The 23,096-nt window shown below is 39.4% G+C and overlaps 1 protein-coding gene across 5 annotated transcripts in view; it reads left to right on the top strand.

Annotated features, from left to right (window-relative positions):
- Window positions 1–23,096, top strand: part of PARD3 (par-3 family cell polarity regulator) — a 663,866-nt gene that overhangs the window by 284,563 nt on the left and 356,207 nt on the right. For all 5 annotated transcript variants that reach the window (XM_081345247.1, XM_081345245.1, XM_081345244.1 and 2 more), the window contains exon 4: window positions 4,687–4,865. In XM_081345247.1, the coding sequence (XP_081201373.1) occupies window positions 4,687–4,865 (179 nt within the window). The remainder of the gene's footprint in view (window positions 1–4,686; window positions 4,866–23,096) is intronic.

Raw genomic sequence — 23,096 nt, 5'->3', positions numbered from 1 at the left:
AGGATGGAGAACTCGGATCAAGAAGTATATTCATTATATATTCCATTACTAGATTCTAAATCTTCCATTATTCACACATAAACAGACTTGCAAATATGCCGAAGTAATTTTTTAATAAGTGTATCATGGGGAAAAATGGAGATGGAATGCCACAATATAAAGGAATATACATACATACATACATACATACATACATACATACATCTCCTCCTACCTCCTCGGCCGCTCACAGTCGGTGTTGACAGGAGGACAAAGGTCCACCCTGAGATCTCTCATTTGTGGAGTCCCTCAGGGGTCGGTCCTCTCTCCCCTCCTGTTCAACATCTACATGAAGCTGCTGGGTGAGCTCATTCGTGGTTTTGAGGTGGGGTATCACCAGTACGCTGATGATACCCAACTTTTTCTTTCCACCTCTAACCAACCCAGTGATGCCCTCGCCATGATGCCCTGTTGCCTAGAGGCGGTCTGGGTTTGGATGGGGAGAAACAGGCTTCATCTCAAGACTGACTGGCTGTTCATACCGTCATCTCGGGCTGACCAGTTTTCTCCATCATTAACAATAGGGGATGAGGTGTTACCCCCCGTTGATAGGGCTCGCAACTTGGGCATCCTCCTGGATTCACGGCTCAGTTTTGAAGATCATATAGGAGCCGCGACCAGGGGGGCTTTTGCCCAGATTCGCCTGGTGCGCCAGTTGTGGCCCTATCTGGACCGAGATGCCCTACACACAGTCACTCATGCACTTGTGACCTCCCGGTTAGACTACTGCAATGCCCTCTACATGGGGCTGCCGTTGAGGACCGCTCGGAGGCTTCAACTGGTGCAGAATTCAGCCGCGCGAGTTGTGATGAGAGGTTCCCGATACTCCCATGTAACACCTCTTCTCCGCGAGCTGCATTGGCTTCCAGTTGCCCTCCGGGTGAGATTCAAGGTGCTGATAATGACCTATAAAGCCCTAAATGGCTTGGGTCTGGACTATCTAAGGGAACACCTGCTGCCAGCATCATCTTCCCATCGTCCTGTGCTCCCCCACAGGGAGGGCCTTCTCAGGGTACCACCGGTTAATGAATGCTGGTGGGTTATTCCCAGGGGAAGGGCGTTCTCTGTGGGTGTGCCTGCCCTATGGAACCAACTACCCACGGAACTTAGGACTGTCCCCGACCTCCACTCATTTCACCGGGACCTGAAAACCTGGCTCTCTGAGCTGTTCGGTTCAGACTGTGGGGTTGTTAATTTAATTGGGTTATAGGTTTACTTTTGGGGCTTGAATTTAATTGTTTTATTTGATTTTTGATTTTATTTTTTTGTATTTCATTGTTCTAACTGCTCTGTAAACCGCCTTGAGTCCTATGGGAATAGGGCGGTATGCAAATTCAATTAAATAAATAAATAAATACGCGCACGCGTGCACACACACACACACACACACACACACACACACAGTATACCATTATGGAAGAGTGTCATTGGAGCAAAAACAGATTGGAAATTGGGAATAAAACAACTGATATTATTACATTTTAATGTAAGATATAGTGTGGTCATGTGTATAAAATTTTGTATATTTCTGATAATTTGAAAAGAATATGTGGAGCCAGAAAACCCCCACACATGGACACACACATACATACAAACCACATTCAACTGTCCGAAATATTCCATCGTACATCCCTTGCTTTTATCTAAAAACATTTGGGGTTTTTAATAATTAAAAATAATGATTTTTAAAAGGGAAATAATATTGGTTAAATTATGGTCATCTGGGGAAATAAATGATAGCACATTAAACATTCACAAAAATAGGCATTCCTTCACACAGTGCACAACAATATTTGCACAGCTTGTGTAGCTTTATAAAAGAATTAGAAAATAACTTTTCTGAGTATGTTCCCACATTTGGGACAATTAATGGTCTGAAAGTCTCTAATGGCCCATTAACACTTTTTTATGGATCTCAAATACTAAAATAATAATAATAATATAAAAATTACCCCTCGGTTTCAAAAAGTCCACTTTGGTTTTGGAACATTGCCTATATTCAAATGTTTGGTTGCATTAGTTGATGGAAATATGCATCAAAGAACACAGACTTATGGTCTTGGTTTGAACATAAAAATAAAGCTGATTAAAATGTTTAAGAATCTCATAAATTGCATGCACATAAATTGTATGCTGTTAGGTAAGAATAATATACCTGCACAGGAATATAATTATTTTTATTCCATTTTTATATCCCAAAGGTGCTTTAAAATAGGAAACTGGATTTCTTGATTTTTCTTGAAGACATTTCACTTCTTATCTTATTCAGTTCTGGATGAAAATTAAAACATCTTCAAGAAAAACCAAGAAAGTCCAGTTGCCCTTTTAAAAGCACCTTTGGGACGACCCAAGACGTCAGAGAACTCCATAGAGACGTTCTATTTTTATATTACATTTTCCGTCATGGCTAGAAACATGTTTCTTGAAAGTTCATTTCCTGTACTGAACATCTTGAAGTGCAATAAAAATATATGGTTTTTAAGCAGGACAGGGAGATAGTGTAGTGAAAATAAATTTTATTTTTTTATTTCACTTACTTTTCCCCTTCCCAAGTAAAATATTTGAGATCTGAGTTTTTGCTTGGGTGCTGTGTGTGGCCAAATAAATTTAAAAGACCCAGTATCACACTATCCAATAAATACTCAGTGTAGCAATAATCTTTGCTTATATAAAACTTTATAGTTGGAACTATGGTGCCCTGTTGTCTTTATGCCAGTTACAATTGGATTTTCAGTCCTGATCAAGGCATGAATAGTCCTGTCTAAAAAGGGCTTGAAAAAGATTATGATCATTGTACATAATGGTTCATAGCTAAGGTCTCTTTTACTCTAATAAAATAGGTATTATATAAATGCCCACAACTGTATAACATCAATTGTTTTGTCCTCCCAAAGTTAGACAAGTATGCAGAATATAAGATGAAATCAATTGTGATTATTAGAGGCTTAAACAAACTTTGGAAAGAGAAGATCAAACTCTCTTGAGTTTATATGCTTAGGTAAAATTGTGCTTTGTAAGAAAGTCTGATAGCTCCAGCCCCATTTTTGCAACTTACATAACTTTAAAAAAAACATGCTGCAGAGATGTAGTGACTAACTGCCTCATAATATTTTTGAAATATCCTAATTTTTCCAGGACATAATTTATTAAACCCCTGGATTATTTCTAAAAGGTGATCCACTGTAAAAAGGAGCAGCACAATTAATAGGTCCTGTTTTTGTTTTCTCCCTTATGTCATAATCATAATAGTAAAGTTGGAAGGGACCTTGGAGGTCATCTAGTCCAACCCCCTGCGTGTGGAGGCTGAATGTGTGGAGGCTGAATCTGCAATCCTTGTGAAATAACCTGATCCAGAAATTGCTTATGAATGACTGATAGTGAAAGATGTTGCTGTTGCAGTTCTACAATATTTACCCATGGAAGATGATTGTTGTGGTGTTTTTGTAAATTATATTGATAATATTCTATTTTAGGGACAGGAATCATAAGGAAGATTGTAACATCTAAAGCCAAGTTTATTATACATTTAGAGGCTATACACTACAGTAATTAAATAGTATGATGGAAGCATGCTCTTAGCTATGTATACATCCTTCAGTGTGAATAAGGACTGAGCCAAATTGCTTGTAAACACAAATGATGTGATACTCTCCTCAGTTGTCTAGAAGGGGAAAATATTATTCAGAATCATCCAGGGACTTTAGATACATCATGCCAGTCACTGTCACTTTATAAAGGGTCAGTGTGATTGTTTTTGGTTAGAATATCTTCCTTTGACTAACTGTTGAATGAGGGAATATTCAGAACTTCATAGTGTTTGTTCAAGGAAGTTCAGTGCTTAAAAAAGGGAGTACAATCCAACCCAGGATTGTATATAACCCATAAAAGCTTTGAGTCATTGCCCCAAAGCTTCTCAAAAAATTATAATCACATTACAAGTAGTCCTTGATTTATGGCTGTAATGGAGTCTGGAATTTCCATCATAAGTCATGGCGGTTGTACGTTGAGGCTTATGTGACTAATTTTATGATCTTTTTCATGGTAGTTATTAAGTGAACATTGTGGTCATTAAGTGTATCGGTGCATTTGAATGGGCATTTTTTGCTGGAAACCATCTGAGAAAATTGGTTTATGAGAAAAACTGTCATAAATCATCTCACAAAATCACAAAATGCTGCAACTGGCCATAAAAGTTAATTGGTTTCTAAATATCCAAGTGTGTGTGTATGTGTGTGTGTGTGTGTGTGTGTGTGTGTGTGTGTGTGTGTGTATTGGTTATAGGGGGATCTGTTGTAACTTTAAACAGCTATACTGGAATAATTGATGTAACTTTGAACAGTTGCTAAGTTAAATTGATGCAACAGAAGGGGAGAATTATTAAATACACAAAGTAGTGTATTAATTGAATTTAACTTATTTTTTTAATTCTGCCATCACCCACTGATTGCTTAGATCCTATAAAGCAGGGTTTCTGGCCTTTGAACAATGTATTCTTCCATTGATTTCATTAGATAAGTAATTGGGACTTTCTTGTATTCTGCAGGTTGGATATTATAACCATTTGGTTTCCAAATAAGAATAGTATGAGTGTCTCCCTTTGTTGGAAAAGTCTTGCCTCACTGTTTCTTTTTGTTTTTATCTCCTCAGATATGCCACTTCATGTACGGCGCAGCAGTGACCCAGCATTAGTGGGCCTCTCCTTATCAGTCAGCGATACCAATTTTACTTCAGAAGAGCCTTCACGAAAAAACCCTACAAGATGGTCCACAACAGCAGGCTTTCTGAAGCAGAATCCTTCTGGTGGCACAAGAAGTCACGAGCGCAAGGTATTACATTTTTTCCTGCTAGAAAGATGACATTCTTGAATGTTTCAGCATGGTTGCTTCATTTGGGAACTCATACTTCAACTTACACTGAACTGTCAGTTTTAAATTGGCTTGCTTATCTTCTCATACTGCTCTAATCGCCAAACTGCTAATCTTTTTACATTGCTCTAATCGCCAAATTGCATCACAGAAAGCTCAGGAATTGGGTTATTTGAGGCTTGATTCAACTGTTGACAGACAAGCTCTCATCAATTCTAGATTTGCTTCATGGCGTACTAGGTTGAAAATAGACTGTAGACAACCTACCTGGTTAACAGAAGTCTTTATAAATTACACCAAGATTTCTTAGTCTTTTCATGTGACATAAATTGATCGGAGTTTTTGCTCAATTACTTTGACATACAAATTTTGTATGTGTCCGTGTGCACGCACGCAGAATCTGTGTTATTGAGGAAAAACTCCAATCCATTACTGCCACATCTAAAGATTATATGTGTGTGTGTATATATTTATGTGTGTGTGTGTGTGTGCACACACACAGAGACATATATCCTCAAATTTCATTATCTCTAAACTTCAGAGTTGACTACCTGATGGTCATAATACTATTTTGAAAAAAAATCCTTTATTATATTGAATATGCTGTATTAGTTTGGAGAAGATGTGATGTAGTGAATATTTTTTATTTTACCTTGTATAATTCTAGGTCATGTTTAGGTTTATAAGCATAGTTGCTTGTTCAAATACATATTTTCACATATGGGAGTACTTAGGTACATCAATTTTTTCTCTCTCTCTATTCTGTTATACACATGAAGTTGACTTCGTTTTTTTACAAGCAAAGTGAAATCCACATTCCTAAACTGGATGGCTTCTTAGTTATGAACACTGAAATGAATACCACAGTCTTGCAAAAGTATGAATATAAGATTTTTCTTAGGTTATTTTACTCAAAAATATGGACCCTAAAATGCTATTGCTTTCTCAGTGATTCTGGATTTCTACTATTCTAACAAGGTTGTATCATTTAATTGCAGAAGTCCTTTTGTACCTTTCTCCACAGAACAATGAACAGATACATATAATAAGGCTACTAATTTAATGGCATCATTTAAACTTCCAAGAAATACGGACACCCAGTGGGTGCTATTATTCCCACCAACCTATCATAATTTTTCTGGGTTCAGTATCTCCAGATAAACAATGAAACTGATGACTAAAGAGATTGGTGTGAAGCACTTTTTGCTGTATATTGTTATTCTTAAATGGGAGACATCAAAGACATTTTTTTCATTTTTGTTTAGTCCCTCTGCAATTTCTTCTTTGACCTAATTCTGTCTGTAAAAGTATTTTTCTTTAGCAACGTGATATTATTTCAATTTCAAAGCACAGTTATAGGAACCCAGGCAAAACAAAGACTGCAAGTTAATTGGTTAATTAATGAAATTTTTATACACATGCTGACACTGCATCTAAAAATAATGAAAGAAAATGAATACACACATGCATAAGTACCCCTAAGTAGATAAGGTTCAATATCACATGTATTTTATTTAAACTGACAACTGAGTGGATGAAGGAAAGCATTTTTTAAATTTAGAATCCTTATTTTTATCTTTTATTCTCTATCTACCCTTATCATTTCTCTTATTAATAAATGCTTTTGTTCTTGTGATTATTGAGGTTTTTCTTTCAGTCCATAGACAAAAGCTTTAATGCTCCCATTTCTTCTTTGTAAACCTGTAATATGAGAGAGCACCTAAAGAGTTAAATCCTTTATTATAAAGTAGTTACTCCACAGTAATGTATGTTTTTCAATAGTTGTGTTAGATTATATTTAAGTTAAGTGCCTATACCTGATTTCCCTATTTTTTCCTACAAATAATTTTGTGTACTGAAATATTTTGATGTCTTCCATTTGTCCTTTGTGCCCTGTGCAAAAATCTTTCATCAGGTTTCCTGCTTTAATGTAAAGTAAAAATGTAAAGAGGTTTCTTGCGATGTTCACTGCAAAAAAAATCTGTAGCTAATGTCAACCTTTTTTTTTAAGAAGAAAACTGCTGTAGTAGAAAGATGTCTCTTGAGCATTCTTGATTGGCACTTTGTCTGGAAAATTTTCCTTGCTACACCTGTAGTCTCTTAATATCCCATATGTCTAATATGCTGTACACTTTTATGAATTGAACAGACTCTAGTACCACTTGCTAAATTAATCCTATAAACAAAGGAATGTCCAACTGTGCCTGGACCAAAACTTACTTCAATCCAATCCTAACCTAAGTTTCAAATGTTCTAAGATTCACAATAAATAGATATTTTAGGAATCCATCTGTAACAAGAATGATTGGGTCATTTAGGACACTTCTATTTTTGGAAGCTCTATAGAACCTCTAGAATATCTTAGATTTAGTGAACCTAGTTTGTCTTAAAGGGAATAAGGAAGACCCTAATGTAGAGTCTCAGTAATAATCCTTATCTACAATGAAAGAATAAGATTTTTTTTGAGAGAGATAACCAGAAAAATCAAACGCTCTTTAATAGACTAAGAAGTAAAAAAGTTATATCCTGGAAGAAAGCAGTGTGAAGCTACTTCCCTATTGTTGTCAAGAAAACTCTCTGAATGTATCTATAAAATCATCAGAAGTTAAGGCCAAGTACAAGGAGTCCTGATTTATGATCACAATTCAGCCCAATATTTAAGGCAAGGCAAGGCAGGGCAAGGCAGGGCAGGGCAACCTTTATTGTCATTTTTTATTGTGGACACAATGACACACATCAAAAATGAAATTTAGTTGTCTGCTCTCAAAGTGAACACATACATGACACACACCTAAACATGCTATGTACAACATATACATACTATATACGACACGTGTAGATCTACACCCCTACCTATGCATAACATATGAATATTAAACACTGTCTATCTTTTGTGGCTAAATGAGACAGTTGTTTAATGAGTTTTGTCCCATTTTACTACTTTCTTGTGACAGTTAATTAAGTGAGTCACTGTAGTTAAGTTAGTCACATATTTGCAAAGTGAACTGGCTTCTCCATTAACTTTGCTTATCAGAAGGTCACAAAAAGTGATCACATGACCTTGGGATACTGCAGCCGTCATAAATGCTACCATCATAAATATGAGCCAGTTGCCAAATGTCTCAATTTTGATCACATGACCATGGGGATACTGCAACAGTTGTATGAAAAATGGTCATGTCTTTTGTCAGTGCCATTGTAACTCTGAATAGTCTTTAAATGAATGGTTGTAAGTTGAAGACTGCCTGTAGGTAGAGACTTTCCCTTTGTGGTTTGCCTAGCTATAGTTTTACCCAGGAGCAGACTTGTGAAAGTATGTGCTTAATTCTCAAAGAGAGGTAAGGAAAGCTATGGAGAAGAGACCTCTCTTACTTTGAATATGCAGCTTTTTGATTTGGAATTTTTTTGTGTTCAGATTAATACAGTATATATTTCAGAAATACATAAGAAAAGGACCCTGGTAGCAAGCCACATACTGCAGGAAAAAATGCAAACGTTTCCCAGCTCTTGGTTTGTCCCAGACACAAACTTCTACCAGACATATGTACAGAGATTCTCAGTCATCCAGGTCATGGTTGTCCCAAGGGTGCTTTTTCAAAAGGCAACTGGACTTTCTTTGTTTTTGCTTGAAGATGTTTCACTTCTCATCCAGGAAACTTCTTCAGTTCTGACTGAATGGTGGAGAATCAATCAGAAGAAACAAAAACAAAGCAAGTCCAGTTGCCTTTTAAAAAGTACCTTTGGGTTCTAAAAGACATGATGAGTATTTTCTGATTAATCCACTTATGAATTGGGAAGCCTCAGAGGCATTGAGTTTTGTGTTTTGAGTGCAAAAGTATTATAGTTGGTTGTGAAGTGCAACTTCTTTAATTGTTCAAATTTTGATTGTTTATAGATTTATCAAGTATTTATATTCATATGGATAACATGTCATTCAAGCACTTATATGAAATTGATTAAGGAACTTTTACACCTATATTAGGTTGGATCATCAAAGCAAATTTGAAATGTTACCTGGATCAAGTATATGCATTTAAAATTATAAAGTAGAAGTTTTGGTCTCTTACAAATCTTCAGGGGAATGAAAAATAGTGGTAAAGTCACAGAATCCCTTGACACATTCCTCACTGGTAAGCAGATTTCTGGAGGCAAGCTGTTCTATTGGTTAATTGTCCTCATTGTCAGGAAGTTTCTCCTTAATTCCAGGTTGCTTCCCTCTTTGGTCAGTTTCCAACCATTGTTTCTTGTCCTGCCCTCTAGTGCTTTGGTGAATAACGTGACCCCTCTCTTCTTTGTGGCAGCCCCTCAAATACTGGAATACTGCTATCATGTCTTTAGATGATAGACTAGCCAAACGCAAGTCCTTTAGACTAGCCAAACCCAAGTCCTGCAGCTGTTTTTTGTATGTTTTAGTCTCCGGGCGTTTAATCATCTTAGTTGCTCTTCTCTGAATTTTTTCCAAACTCTCAACGTCTTTTTTGTGATATGGTGCCCAAAGTTGGCTGCAGTATTCCAGGTGTGGTCTTACTAGGCTTTTATAAAGCAGTACTAATCCCTCGTGTGATCTTGATTCTATACCTCTGTTTATACAATCCAGGATTGCATTAGCTTTTTTGGCTGCTGCTGCACACTGCTGGCTCATGGTCAAGTGATCATCCTCTAGGACTTCAAGGTCTCTTTCACAGTTACTGTTTTTAAGCCAGGTTTTGTCCAATCTGTATTTGTACCTTTGATTTTTCCTGCCTAAATGTAAAACTTTGTTTTTCTCCACATTGAAATTCATTTTGTTGGATAGGGCCAATTGTTCAAGTTTGTCAAGATCTTTTTGGATCCTGAGTGTCATGGTTACGATAGATGAAACCAATTAAAAGAACTTGTAGGCAAATATTTCTTCCTTAAAGAACATTTTATTCAGGAAACAAAGTATCACCACTTACATAGTTGAACCCAAAACTGAGATTCCCTCCCCCAGATACAAAGTAACAAGTTACAATTCCCACCCCAAAACAGCTGTCAGAAATCTCATGCTCCAATTAATGCAAAATGCCAAAACTTTATGCAGCAATGTCCCACACAGCTGCAGTTGTTATGGCTAACTAAACCCTCATGCATTTACCCCATCTGCCCCTTCTACATCTAAACTTCAAAACAATAAAAGGCATTCTAAAAGCAAAGGTAACATGGCTGCTAATTCTCAGTTGTCATAGCGTTGACATCCATTGTCACAGTGTTGACACTGAGTTTGTCTTCCAGTGTGTTGGCCACTCCTGCCAGTTTGGTGTCATCTGCAAATTTGATGAGTTCCCCTTCAATTCTCTCATATAAATCATTGATGAAGATATTGAAGAGTACTGGGCCTAGGATGGAACCTTGTGGTACCTCACTGTTTACTTCTCTCCATGTGGATATATTGCTATTGAGGACTACTCTTTGAGTACTGATCCATCTAGTGGTGATATTTGTCTATTCCAGCTTTTTCTAACATACTAAGGAGTAGGTTGTGGTCTACTTTATCAAATGCCTTCTGAAATCTAAGTATACTACGCCCACAGTATTTCGCTGGTCTATTAGTTTAGTCACTTTGTCAAAGAATGAAATAAGATTGGTTTGGCATGATCTGTTTTTAACAAATCCGTGCTGGGTACTAGTTATAACTTTGCTTGCTTCTAGTTTTTCGCAGATCTATTTTTTGATTATCTTTTTTAGGATTTTCCCAGGTCTTGATGTTAAGCTGATTGGTCTGTAGTTTTCTGGGACCCTTTTTTTCCCTTTCCTAAAGATGGGAACCACATCAGCCCTTTTCCAATTCTCAGGTACTTCCCATGTGCTCCAGGATTTTTGAAAGATGTGGTGCAGTGGTTCTAAGATAACATCTGCCAGCTCCTTCAGAACTCTGGGATATAATCTGTCGGGTCCCGGTGATTTATATTCGTCTAGGTCAGATAGGTTTTCTCTTATTATTTTCTTGCTTATTTTAATTTTTGTTTCTAATTTGTCTTTTGCAGTGGTTTTTTTTTTTGGTATGTTGGGCTATGGTTTCTCTTTGTGTGAAGACTGATTCAAAGTATGAATTAAGCAGCTTTGCTTTCTCCCTGTTGCCTGTTATTCCTTGCCATCTTCTCTCTTTAGTGGGCTTACAGTTTCCTTGACTTTTTTTTGTTAATATGTTGGAAGAAACTTTTTTATTATCCTTGATTTCTGTTGCAAGTCTTTGTTCATTATAAGCATTTGCTCAGAGTTTTAGGCTTCCAAGCTTTTAGACTTGTGCTGGAGACACATTCTGGTGAGAGAGAAGTTCCCCTGGTATGGGCTTCAGTACAAATCCAAAAGTTCAGAAGACTAAACCTCTGGTCCCAGTGACTGACCAGATTGGATCCTGAGACATTATCCTGGGACACGTATATTTGCCTTCATTCTTGATTGCTATTATTTAAGACTGTAACTATAATCATGTAAATGTGGTTATATTTCTCTAAAGATCTTTTCATCAAATGTGGTAAGGAACTGAGCTACAATATCTATTCCTGGCACCCTCAAGTTTATTTTTTTCTGAACGTCTAAATGTTAGTGTTTGCATTTTAGCACAAAGCAGCCATATACATTTTTTTTAAAAAAAAGGAATAGAAAATTAATGCCACCCAACTATGTTTACATTTCTTTGCATCATTAGCAGCTGAACATTTGCTTTTTTGTCTTACAAGATATTTTCCTGAACTTCCCTGAAGCATGACATCTGTAGAAATGAGCAGAATGACCAAATGAAAAGGAATTTAGTTGCTTTAGCATAGTCACTGGGAATTTGGACACTAAGGAATATTAAATCAGTAAGATGGGACAAATATTGCAGTGTGGATGCAACAGATATTAATATGTCATTTTTAAAGCTTTTCATGAAGTTGATAATTGTAAAATAGAAGATCATTGTGCATCTAAGTAATAATTCAATGAATGCCTTAAATATACAGTGATTTACTTTTTAATTGCAGAAACTGAATGTTCAAAAAGTGAATTTTTAGTTATGGGGATATTTCCTCCTTTTCATACTGGGGAAAACTTCCCATGTCTGTTGCAGAAAATTACACAACTGTGATAAATATGGACAGATAATTGATGTAACATCTTTGAAATCCAGACTGCATCTTATTTATTTATTTATTTATTTTTGGGACTTATATGCCACCCTATCTCCCGAAGGACTCAGGGCGGCTAACAACAATAAAAAATACAATAATACAAAAGTTAAAAAAGAATTAAACTAGCAGCCCCAATAATAAAATTAAAAACATTTTAAAAATCCCTGTCGTCAGTCCAGGTCAGCCTGATGGAAAAGGAATGTTTTAAGGCCGCGGCGAAAGGACCGGAGATCTGGGGCCATCCAGAGCTCAAGGGGAAGTTGGTTCCACAGGGCTGGCACTCCCATAGAGAAGGCCCTCCCGCTGGGGGTCGCCAGCCGACATTGTCTAGCTGACGGCACCCTGAGGAGGCCTTCCCTGTGTGAGCACACTGGGCGATGGGAATTCGTTCCCGGCAGCAGACGGTCCTGCAAATATCCTGGGCCTAGGCCATGTAGGGCTTTAAAGGTAAGTACCAGCACCTTAAATCTCACCCGGAGGGCAACTGGTAACCAATGCAGCTCACGCAGGAGGGGTGTAATATGGGAGTATCGGGATGCTCCCATCACTACCCGCGCGGCCACATTCTGCACCAGCTGGAGCATCCGGGTGGTCTTCAAGGGCAGCCCCATGTAGAGAGCATTGCAGTAATCTATACAGGAGGTGATTAGCGCATGAGTGACTGTACGTAGGGCATCTCGGTCCAGATAGGGGTGCAACTGGCGCACCAGGCAAACCTGGGCAAATGCCCCCCTGGCCACAACTCCTATATGATCTTCAAAACTGAGTCATATATCCAGGAGGATGCCTAAGTTGCGCGCCCTATCAACGGGAGGTAACACCTCTCCTCCCATAATCAAAGATGGAACCTCTTGGACTAAACGAGAAGCCAGTACGTAAAGTCTTAGCCGGGTTGAGCTGGAGCCTGTTCTTCCCCATCCAGATCCGTACCGCTTCCGGGCAATGGGACATCACGTCAAGGGCATCGCTGGGTTGGTTCGGGGTGGAGATGAAAGGCTGGGTATCATCAGCATATTGATGATACCTCACCCCGAAACCACGGATGATCTCACCCAGTGGCTTCATGTAGATGTTGAACAGGAGGGGCAAGAGGACCGACCCCTGAGGCACCCCACAACTAAGGGGCCTTGGGGTTGACCTCTGCCCTCCTGCCAACACCATCTGCAAATGGCCCGAGAGGTAGGAGGAGAACCATTGTAAAATGGTGCCTCCCACTCCCAACCCCTCAAGACGTCGCAGCAAGATACCATGGTCGATGGTATCAAAAGCCACTGAGAGATCTAAAAGGACCAGGACAGAGGAATAACCCCTATCTCGGGCCTGCCAGAGATCATCCACCCGCGCGACCAATGCCATCTCCGTGCTGTACCCGGGCCTGAAACCCGATTGGTATGGGTCCAGATACTCAGTTTCCTCCAGTACCAAAGGGAGCTGCTGTGCCACCACACTCTCAGCAACCTTCGCAAGGAAGTGAAGGTTGGAGACAGGACGAAAGTTATTTAAAATAGCTGGATCCAAGACAGGTTTCTTGAGGAGGGGCCTCACCACCACCTCCTTCAAGGTGGCAGGGAAGCACCCCTCACTCAAGGAAGCATTAATAACTGCCAGGAGCCAGCCTCGTGTAACCTCCTGAGCCACATAAACCATCCAGGAGGGACACGGGTCCAACAAACACGTGGCGGCACTTAATTTCCGCATGATCCTGTCCACCTCATCTGGAGTCACAGGATCAAACTCCTCCCAAAAGTTATCGGCCAAACCCATCGCTTCCCCCTCGTCAGATACTGCCCAATCGGAGTCCAGACCAGCCCGAATCTGAGCGATTTTATCCACCAGATACTTACTAAATTCCTCGGCCCATCCCCACAAGGGGTCCTCCCCCATCCCCTGATTTAAAAGGGAACGGGTCACCCTAAACAGGGCAGCTGGGCGGTTATCTGCAGACGCAATGAGGGTGGCGAAGTGAGCATGCTTCGCCACCTCCATTGCCACAAGGTAAAATCTAAAAAAGGATCTTAACTGTGTTCGGTCAGACTCGGACCGACTGGACCTCCAAATGCTCTCTAGGCCCCTCCTCTGGCACTTCATCTCCTGCAGGTCCATGGAAAACCAAGGGGCCAACCGGGATCTGCACCGGGTCAGAGGCCGCAAAGGCACAACGTGGTCGAGAGCCTCCGAAGCAGCCTGTTGCCAGGCGTCAACTAAGGTCTTGACCGGGCTGTGGGAAAGGGAGGCAGGAATCAGTTCAAGTGCCGTTTGGAACCTATCTGGGTCCATCAGGCACCTGGGGCAGAACCACTTGGTCGGTTCCGCCTCCCAGCAGCGGGGGGTGGCATGATGGAGGCCCAGCCAGAGGAGATAATGGTCTGTCCATGAAAGGGGTTGAGAGGTTGGAGTATCCCCACCCAGACCATTAAGCCACTGCCCAGAGATAAAAATAAGGTCAGGCGTGTTTCCCCCCTCATGAGTCAGATCCTGAATAATCTGGGTCAGGTCCATGGCCATCATGGAAGCCATGAACTCTTGGGCCACCCCCAACGCACCACCCAGGGAAGGCAGGTTAAAATCCCCCAGAACCATGAGTCTGGGAAACTCAATCGCCAGCCCCGAGAGAGCGTCGAGTAGCCCAACTGACCCCCAGGGCCCCACCTCAGGAGGAGGGACTCACATCTGCCTATCTGAGGGGCAGTGGCCTCCCATGGACAAAGGGCCTCCTTAATAACAACTGCCATACCTATAGCTTGGATGTACTTAGATTTTTAATTTTTCAGCCGCAAATTGGTCTTACCATTGCCAGAATATGACCTTAAATGTGCAGAAATATTTGAAGATGTGCATGATTCCAGTTTGGGTATTTTTACATAGTTATAATATTAACAGGGCAATTTTATAGAATCCTAAAAAGAGCCGGTATCAGATGCACATCATATGTGTCACAATTCATATGAATCAGTTTAATCTTTAAGTGCCATCACATTTCTTTATAACTAACAACTGAGATTTGGTATCTCTCTCCCTCCCTTTCCCTCCCTCCCTCCCTCTCTCCCTCCCTCCCTCCCTCTCTCTCTCTCTCCCTCCCTCCCTCCCTCCATTCAATCATGTCTGGTTTTCAAAGACTGTCTGGAAAGTCTGTGCAATTTTCTTGGCAAGATTTGGCATGGTTTTGTAAAAGTGTTTGCCATTGCCTCATTCCTAGAGCTAAATAAAAGTGACTGGGCCAAGATCACAAAGCCACCCAGGTGGCTTTGTGCCTAGGACAGGAGTAGAACTCATGGTCTCCCTGTCCTTAATGCGTTAAGCACTACATCATACTGGCTCTCAAAATATTAGATAACATATCTAAAAAACATTTGAACTTGTATTTTAAATCTCAGTATGAATAACTGTATGTTGAAAATAAGCAAACCTAATTAAATTAACCTTTCAATTTATTCTGTTGGTAAGCTTTTCATTTGTTTACAAAATATGGTTATCATATGAGATTGATTTGCAAAGCATGCAAATTTATTTCAAAATTGTTAACATTTATACAATTATTTTAATAAAGCTACTGTGATTAAAAGTAGGATAATGTATTCATCTACATCAGGTGAGGCATATTTCTTTTTAAAAAATCCATAGAATTCTATGCCTAAATGCCTTGTTTTGAAATCCAATAATCTACTATCAGCTTTTCATATGGGGATAATAAACATTAAGCAAATGCACCAAAACAAGTGTAAAATTAAAATTTAGAGGGAAAGAGACAGAGTACTAGTACTGTCTTCTTTTGGGGGCATTGTTATATCAAAACAACTAGTGTTTTTTATTGTAAAGCTATAAAGGTATAACCAACTATTGTTACTGCTGCTTTGGCTATTCTTTTTTTTTATTGAAAAGTTTTAAAATACATTTGAAAACATCCCCCCATTTCCCCTCCCTCCCCCTGCCACCCCCGACTTCCCAGAGCTGAATACAGGGTATTAACTTTTACCAACCTAAGCTAAAATATGCTAACTAACTAAAAAAAACAAAACACTTTAAATTCTATCGCACTTTAACTCCTCTTAAACATAACTAAATAACTAAATAATAATAACTAACTAATAATAATACTTATTCATATGCTAAATGAAACTTTTTAGTCCCATATTTATTCTGAATATAATCAATCCATCTTCTCCATTCCACAATATATCTCTGTTGCGATTGTTCTTTCAAATATGCTGAAATCTTTGCCATTTCCTCCAGGTTTGAAACTTTCAAAGTCCACTCTTCTATAGTAGGCAGTTCCTCCTTCTTCCAATATTGCGCTACCAAAAGTCTTGCTGCCATAATTAAATTCAACATCAATTTAGTATCTATAACAGTACAGTCTGTAATAATACCCAACAGAAATAACTGTGGAGAAAACCTTATTTTTTTCTTAAATATCTTCTGCATGTTCCACCAAATTTTAATCCAAAAAACTTTAATATTTTACAAGTCCACCATATATGATAATGTTTCATCATCACAACCACACCTCCAACATTTAGGCTGATAATTCGGATACATACTTGCTAATTTTTTAGGATCTAAATGCCATCTATAAAACATTTTATATATTTTTTTAAAATCCCATTTATATCCCTCCCTTCTCCGAAGACTCAGGGCGGCTTACAATCTAAGCACAAATCAATGTGCTTGGCAATAGCCTTCATTCTATGTATATGCCTGCTTTTTAGGGCTTTCGAGGCCTCCCTTAAGCGGCATTATTACAAAGTCAGCTTAATTGCCCCCAACAATCTGGGTCCTCATTTTACCTACCTCGGAAGGATGGAAGGCTGAGTCAACCTTGAGCCTGGTGGGATGCGAACCTGCACTAATTGCAGGCAGCTGGTGTTACTTAAGGAGGCATTAGCCCACTGCTCTGCCAAGGCTCTTAAATTCTCTTTTAAATTTTGTGCCTGTGTAAATTTTACATTTCTGACCCATATGTTTTCCCAGATATCCATCGTTATGGGCTCCTGAAAATTCTGGGCCCATTTTATCATGCAGTCTTTAACAAGTTCCATTTCTGCTTTGGCTATTCTTCAGTGGTTGATTAGAAAATGTTGTGATCCTCCCTCTGTGTTGATATTGGCTAAAAAAACCCCAAAGGGAAGATAAGTATTATAGATCAGGGGTCCCCAACCCCCAGTCCGTGGACCAGTCCTGGGCTGTGCCATGCCAGCAATTGGTCCATTCAAACAAGGGAGATCACGAGATGCAGACTACACACAAAACCACACCCCCTCCGGTCCACGGAAAAACCTCTCCATGGAACTGGTCCGTGATGCCCCAAAGCTTGGGGACCTCTGTTGTTGATGATGATGATGATAACAACAACAACAACAACAACAACAACAACAACAATAAAAATAATAAGTTGGAAGGGACCTTGGAGGTCATCTAGTCCAACCCCCTGCCCAGGCAGGAAACCCTATACCATTTCAGACAAATGGCTGTCCAGTCTCTTCTTAAAAACTTCCAGTATTGGAGCATTCATTGCTTCTGGAGGCAGGTTGTTCCACTGGTTTGTTCTAGCTGTCAGGAAGTTTCTCCTTAGTTCTAGGTTGCTTCTCTCCTTGATTAGTTTCCATCCGTTGTTTCTTGTCCTGCCTTCGGGGGCTTTGGAGAATAACTTGACTCTCTCTTCTTTGTGGCAGCCCCTGAGATATTGGGAAGAGTGCTATCATGTCACCCCTCAGCCTTCTCTTTGTTAAACTACACATACCCAATTCCAGCAACCATTCCTTATATGTTTTAGCCTCCAGTCCCCTAATCATCTTTGTTGCTCTTCTCTGTACTCTTTCTTAGAGTCTCGACATCTTTTTTACATCATGGTGACCAAAACTGGATGCAGTATTCCAAGTGTGGCCTTACCAAGGCATTGTAAAGTGGTATTAATACTTCACGTGATCTTGATTCTATCCCTCTGTTAATGCAGCCTAGCACTGTGTTGGCTTTTTTGGCAGCTGCAGCACACATATTTAAGAGATTGTCCACTAGGACTCCAAGATCCCTCTCACAGTTATTACTATATGATGATGATGATAATATAGATAATGATTGATGGTAATGAAGATGATGGTGACAATATAGACAAAACACGGTTTCATGATATATTTTAAGCTAAGTAAAGTGACTGTGTCTGAAGAAGATTGTGTGAAGTTCATAATGCATAGGTCTTTTGAAAAACCACATTTTAACCTTATATTATTTACATGATTGTTACTATCCATATTTTGGTCTGGAACATCCTGTTCCTCTACATTTTTCCCCCTCTTTTTAAAAAAAAACAACCAACAACAAACTAATTCAAGAATTCCTGGCCCTCAGTGGGTCAAGGGGAATTGCTAGACTCATTTCTGTCTGGACAGATCTAGAAGCAAATTGTGTCCCTCATCTCAATGTGATAGCTAGGATGTTGAGAATATCTTGATTGATGTAGGTGTGTGTGAGTTTAGCCTACATACATAGCATTCATGGTGCTTCATCATTTTTCAGTTCATGAATATTAATATCTAAGGGTATTAATATGTAAGGATATTTGTCAAATAACTAAGTCATCAAAGTTTTGGGAAGATGATGATTATGATGGAAGGAGCTGTTCTTTGGGCTGTTCCTGCCATCTACTAAATTCCATTCCGTGTTCTCTCCCACTGGATATCTTTCTGTATCTACTAGGCAGATAGTGGCTACCTGGAATAACCAATTTTTAAGATACTTAGGTTGCAAGACACACGGGGTTTGTAGGTAATAACCAGTATCTTGAACTATGTTCAGAACCAATAGTTGGTGCAGCTTCTGCAAGAGTGATATAAGATGTCAGTTGCAGAACTGATCTGCTTTTATACAGGATCCATATTTCTCACTGTGAGAAGATAGGCTGCTGGTGTCTAGGTTTCTGGTGTCCTGTCCCTTTAAGACTGCTTCTGACCCCATCTAGCAACTAGTGGCTATAGAAGCTGAGCAATGAGACAGATAGAAATAGTGGTGTTGGTGTGAGATGGAAGATGCTTTGTGTTTGTTTGGGAAACTAACACCTTAAAGCAGCCTAAGGCAGGGGTGTCAAACTGCCGGCCTGCGGGCCGGATGCGTCACACCAAAACTGTGCCCATCCCATTGCCGGCAATGGGAAAAAAGTCTCGATATGTTGTGACACGTCACGTGACATTGCAAGTTTGACACCCGTGGCCTAAGGCAAATAGAAGAGTTACTGTTTTCCAGAAGTACAGGACTCACAAAGAAAAGTAGTGGAGGAACAGGAGTTGTAGTAGAATTCGGGAAGAGTGTTGTAGTAAATAGTAAATATTAGCCTTTAAGTACTTGTGGGTATATTATCTAGAGGCCAAGTAGGGTTGTTTTGGCTCTCAGGGATTTTGGAGTCCACTGAACTGGGAATCTTCTATCCAGTCTTCAATAATATAGTTCTAGCCTATTGACCCAAGGACCAGATATTGATGGAAACATCTTTTGTAAGAAATATATGCCTTGTGTTCTATATCACTCCAGCTTCCCTCCCTCCCACCCACTTCCCTGCAGTGATCTTATTTAACAAAACATGGGAAAGTGGAACATGAGAATAGAAAATGATCACCAAAATGGGTGGCAGGCGAGGTCTTTGACAATTATAAAATGGAAAAGAGGAAAAATAACAATGTTGGAGAAAGCAAGTGAGCTGTAAATTTAGAAACTTTAAATGCTGCTACAGTGTGATAGAGAGCAAAAGGGCTTAAATACTGTAAAGTAATCATGGTATGAATAAAATAAATAAACGGCTATACAAATTGAATATAGTAATAATTTAGTTTTCATCTTGATGTATATGGACGATCTGATATCATTATTTATATAAATGTTATTTGTTATAAGAGTTCTTTTTGAAAATGCACCTGAGGAAATGAACATAGCTTTCCTTTGTTTTCTTTGGTGTTTTTTATTTTTGTCTTATTAAAATTATCCCCATGACAAAAGCTATGCTTCTGCTCCGTAATTACATTACATCAATCAGTGCATATGTTTTGTTTGTTTTGCATTATCTTTATTGAGATTTTACTGGGAAATTAAGGAGAATGAGGAGCAATAGGGAAAAATCTGCCAGAATTCCTGAATCTTGGGAATGAACATGATCTGCACTTGAAGAATTCTTAGTTTAGCCCAGTGTTTCTCAACGTGGGCTGGCTTTAAGATGTGTGGACTTCAATTCCCAGAATTCTCCAGCCAGCAATTCTGGGAGTTGAAGTCTACGTATTTTAAACTTGGCAAGGTTGACAAATACTAGTTTACCTTGTTGTATAGATATACGAAGGGACGCGGTGGCTCAGTAGGTTAGGACGCTGAGCTTGTCGATCAGATGGTCAGCAGTTTGGCAGGTCGAATCCCGAGTGAGCACCTGTTACTCGTCCCAGCTTCTGCCCACCTAGCAGTTCGAAAGCACGTAAAAATGCAAGTAGAAAAATAGGGACCACTACTGTGGGAAGATAACAGCGTTCCGTGCGCCTTTGGCGTCTAGTCATGCCGGCCACATGACCATGGGGATGTCCTCGGACAAGCGCTGGTTCTTCGACTTTGAAACGGAGATGAGCACCGGCCCCTAGAGTCAGAAACGACTAGCATGCATGTGTGGGGGAACCTTTACCTTTATAGATATACCACTGGGCATTATCCCAGTTGCAAGACTTGCAATAAATAAAGAAAAATAACTGTGGCCTTTTGGTTTTGGATTATACTTTCATCCACAATTTGAAATCAGATAATCCACATTTTGGATTCAGATCTTTCAGTGCCACTATCAAAACAAAATGTTTGTTTTTTAAAGGAGAAACATTTCCCCCCCTCCCCCACCACTTTACCTTAGTAATTTGTTCTTCCTCCTCTTTTCACCCCTCCATCTTGGTTTGGATTAGATACAGCTGATCTTTCTCAACTAAAAATAAAGTATATTTAACTTTGCCGGTTGCATTTCCTGAGCCTAAATCCATTTAAATATGACTTAGTCCTTTTAAAATATTCTAGCATTTTCCTGGCATAGTTAGTTTTACACACACACACACACACACACACACACACACACACACACACACACACACACATACACACAAACACACACGTGTCAGATTGGTTCTTCAAGTTCAGAGGTGTCAAACTTGCAACATCACGTGATGTGCAACTGTTTCTCCATTGCCAGCAATGGGGGGGGGGCACAGTTTTGGCATGACACATCCGGCCTGTGGGCCAGCAGTTTGACACCCCTGTTCCAGTTGCAGAGAACAGGGATTTCTAAAAGGCTTTTGATAAACAGCATGAGTAAGAGGCAGTTATTTTTCTCAAATGCTTTTTTGCAGAAAGCAGAATGCAAATAGTATGGCCTTGTGAGGATTGGAAATAAATGCTTGCTCTTGTGTCTTATTTCCCAATTAAAGATACTTCTCCTATTGAAGAAGACTCTTTCTCTATTGGTATAATTTTGTAATACAGACTTTCTCTGTGTATTTTGATTAATATACACCTGGAATTGTGCTGCTAGACTTGGCTGCTTTGTTAAGCACGGCTTATGGACTTCACCTGTCTCATCTGCTTTAGTTTACAAGGTCAGAGTTCCAAAATCATCAGGAAATAGGCAGAGTGTTCAATTGCATTGTAGAATGATAAAATAAATTGAACCTACCCAGAGGGGAATAGAGACTGCCAAACAATGGTGTCCGTCTCATTTAATATATACAAACATTTGTAACAAGTCACTTGCTGACGGACACAATTAGCCTCTATGTCCTTATAATAGAGCCCTGAAGTCCTGAAACGTGTGCCTGACATCCATATAAACAGAATAGTCCCAAAATGCCTTTTGTTTCCAAGAATCTAGGTAAAAATTGCTATTCTATTTTTTTTCTCTCTATCTCTTCACATACACATTAGTCCTTCAACTCCTCTTACCTTTCATAGTAAATGATATTCTGCAATAATATGCTTTTCATGCATGGAAATCTTTCTGCCTAGTAGCACATATATGAGCAAGATATCTGGTTTCTGGCTCAGCATCTAGAAAGGAGGTGAGGAATAAGTCATAATCTAGCACAGGGGTCCATGGAACTGGGCCACCCAAGCAGCTGGTAAGCATGCAAAGGAAGCTTCATTTACACGTGTGAAACAATCCCTTCTACCCACTGCCACAGCTGCCGGTCCACAGAACTTTCTGATCTTACAAGTTCCAAATAGCACCTCCAGTCTTGATTTGAACTGCTGAGAATTGGTGGCAGGGCCAAGAAGTCCTTGCCTTGATCTTAGGTTGTATTTTACTGAATTATATATACAGTGTAATGTTATACAGTCAGAAAGATTGTCTCCCAGTTCCGTATTTGCTTGAGCAGTTGACTGATCAATTATCTCAGGGCAAAATCTATTTCTACATAGATATTAGTCTTCCTTTCTATCCCTCTTCAGGCCTTTAGTTTCACAGTAGATCAAGGATAGGGCTGAAACTTGCCTCTTTTTCATGCATCTATTATTCAGTGTGCATATAAAGGAGAATGATGCTTTTCTTGAAAGTGAGCATTCTTTCTGGACTCTCCAGGGCTCTGTTAAATTAGAGTCCCACGCTTTGTGGAACAGATAACTTCTACTCATAACCTACAAATATACAGTAGCTCTTCCCTTTCCCCAAAGTTGTACATGAAAAATAACCTGCATCCAATTTGAACTCATCGTATTCCAAAAGAAGGAAGGAAACTTTTGTTGCTCAAAGGTCAGTTCAGGAAATGAGTTACCCCTTGTTCAAATACAGTAGGTCTCTTTCCTTTCTCCATCCCAGGGTCCATGATTAAATGCCACTTTCTTATAATACAGGTAGGCCTCACTTAACAACCACAACTGAGCTTTGAATTTTGCTCATTGATCATTGTGGTTGTTATGTGGGTTCCCATGTGACCTGATTTAATTTTATGGTGGTTTTTATGATAGTCGTAAAATGAATTAACACAATCGAAGTGAGTATTGTTAAACAAGGAAATAATTATTAGCTTTGCATAAACCATGATATTAAACCAACTTTTCATTG

This window comes from Vipera berus, assembly GCF_964194415.1.
Source record: "Vipera berus genome assembly, chromosome: Z".
Classification (NCBI taxonomy): Eukaryota; Metazoa; Chordata; class Lepidosauria; order Squamata; family Viperidae; genus Vipera; species Vipera berus.
Note: the sequence above shows the minus strand (reverse complement) of the source record. Positions and strands in the feature narration are given on the sequence as shown.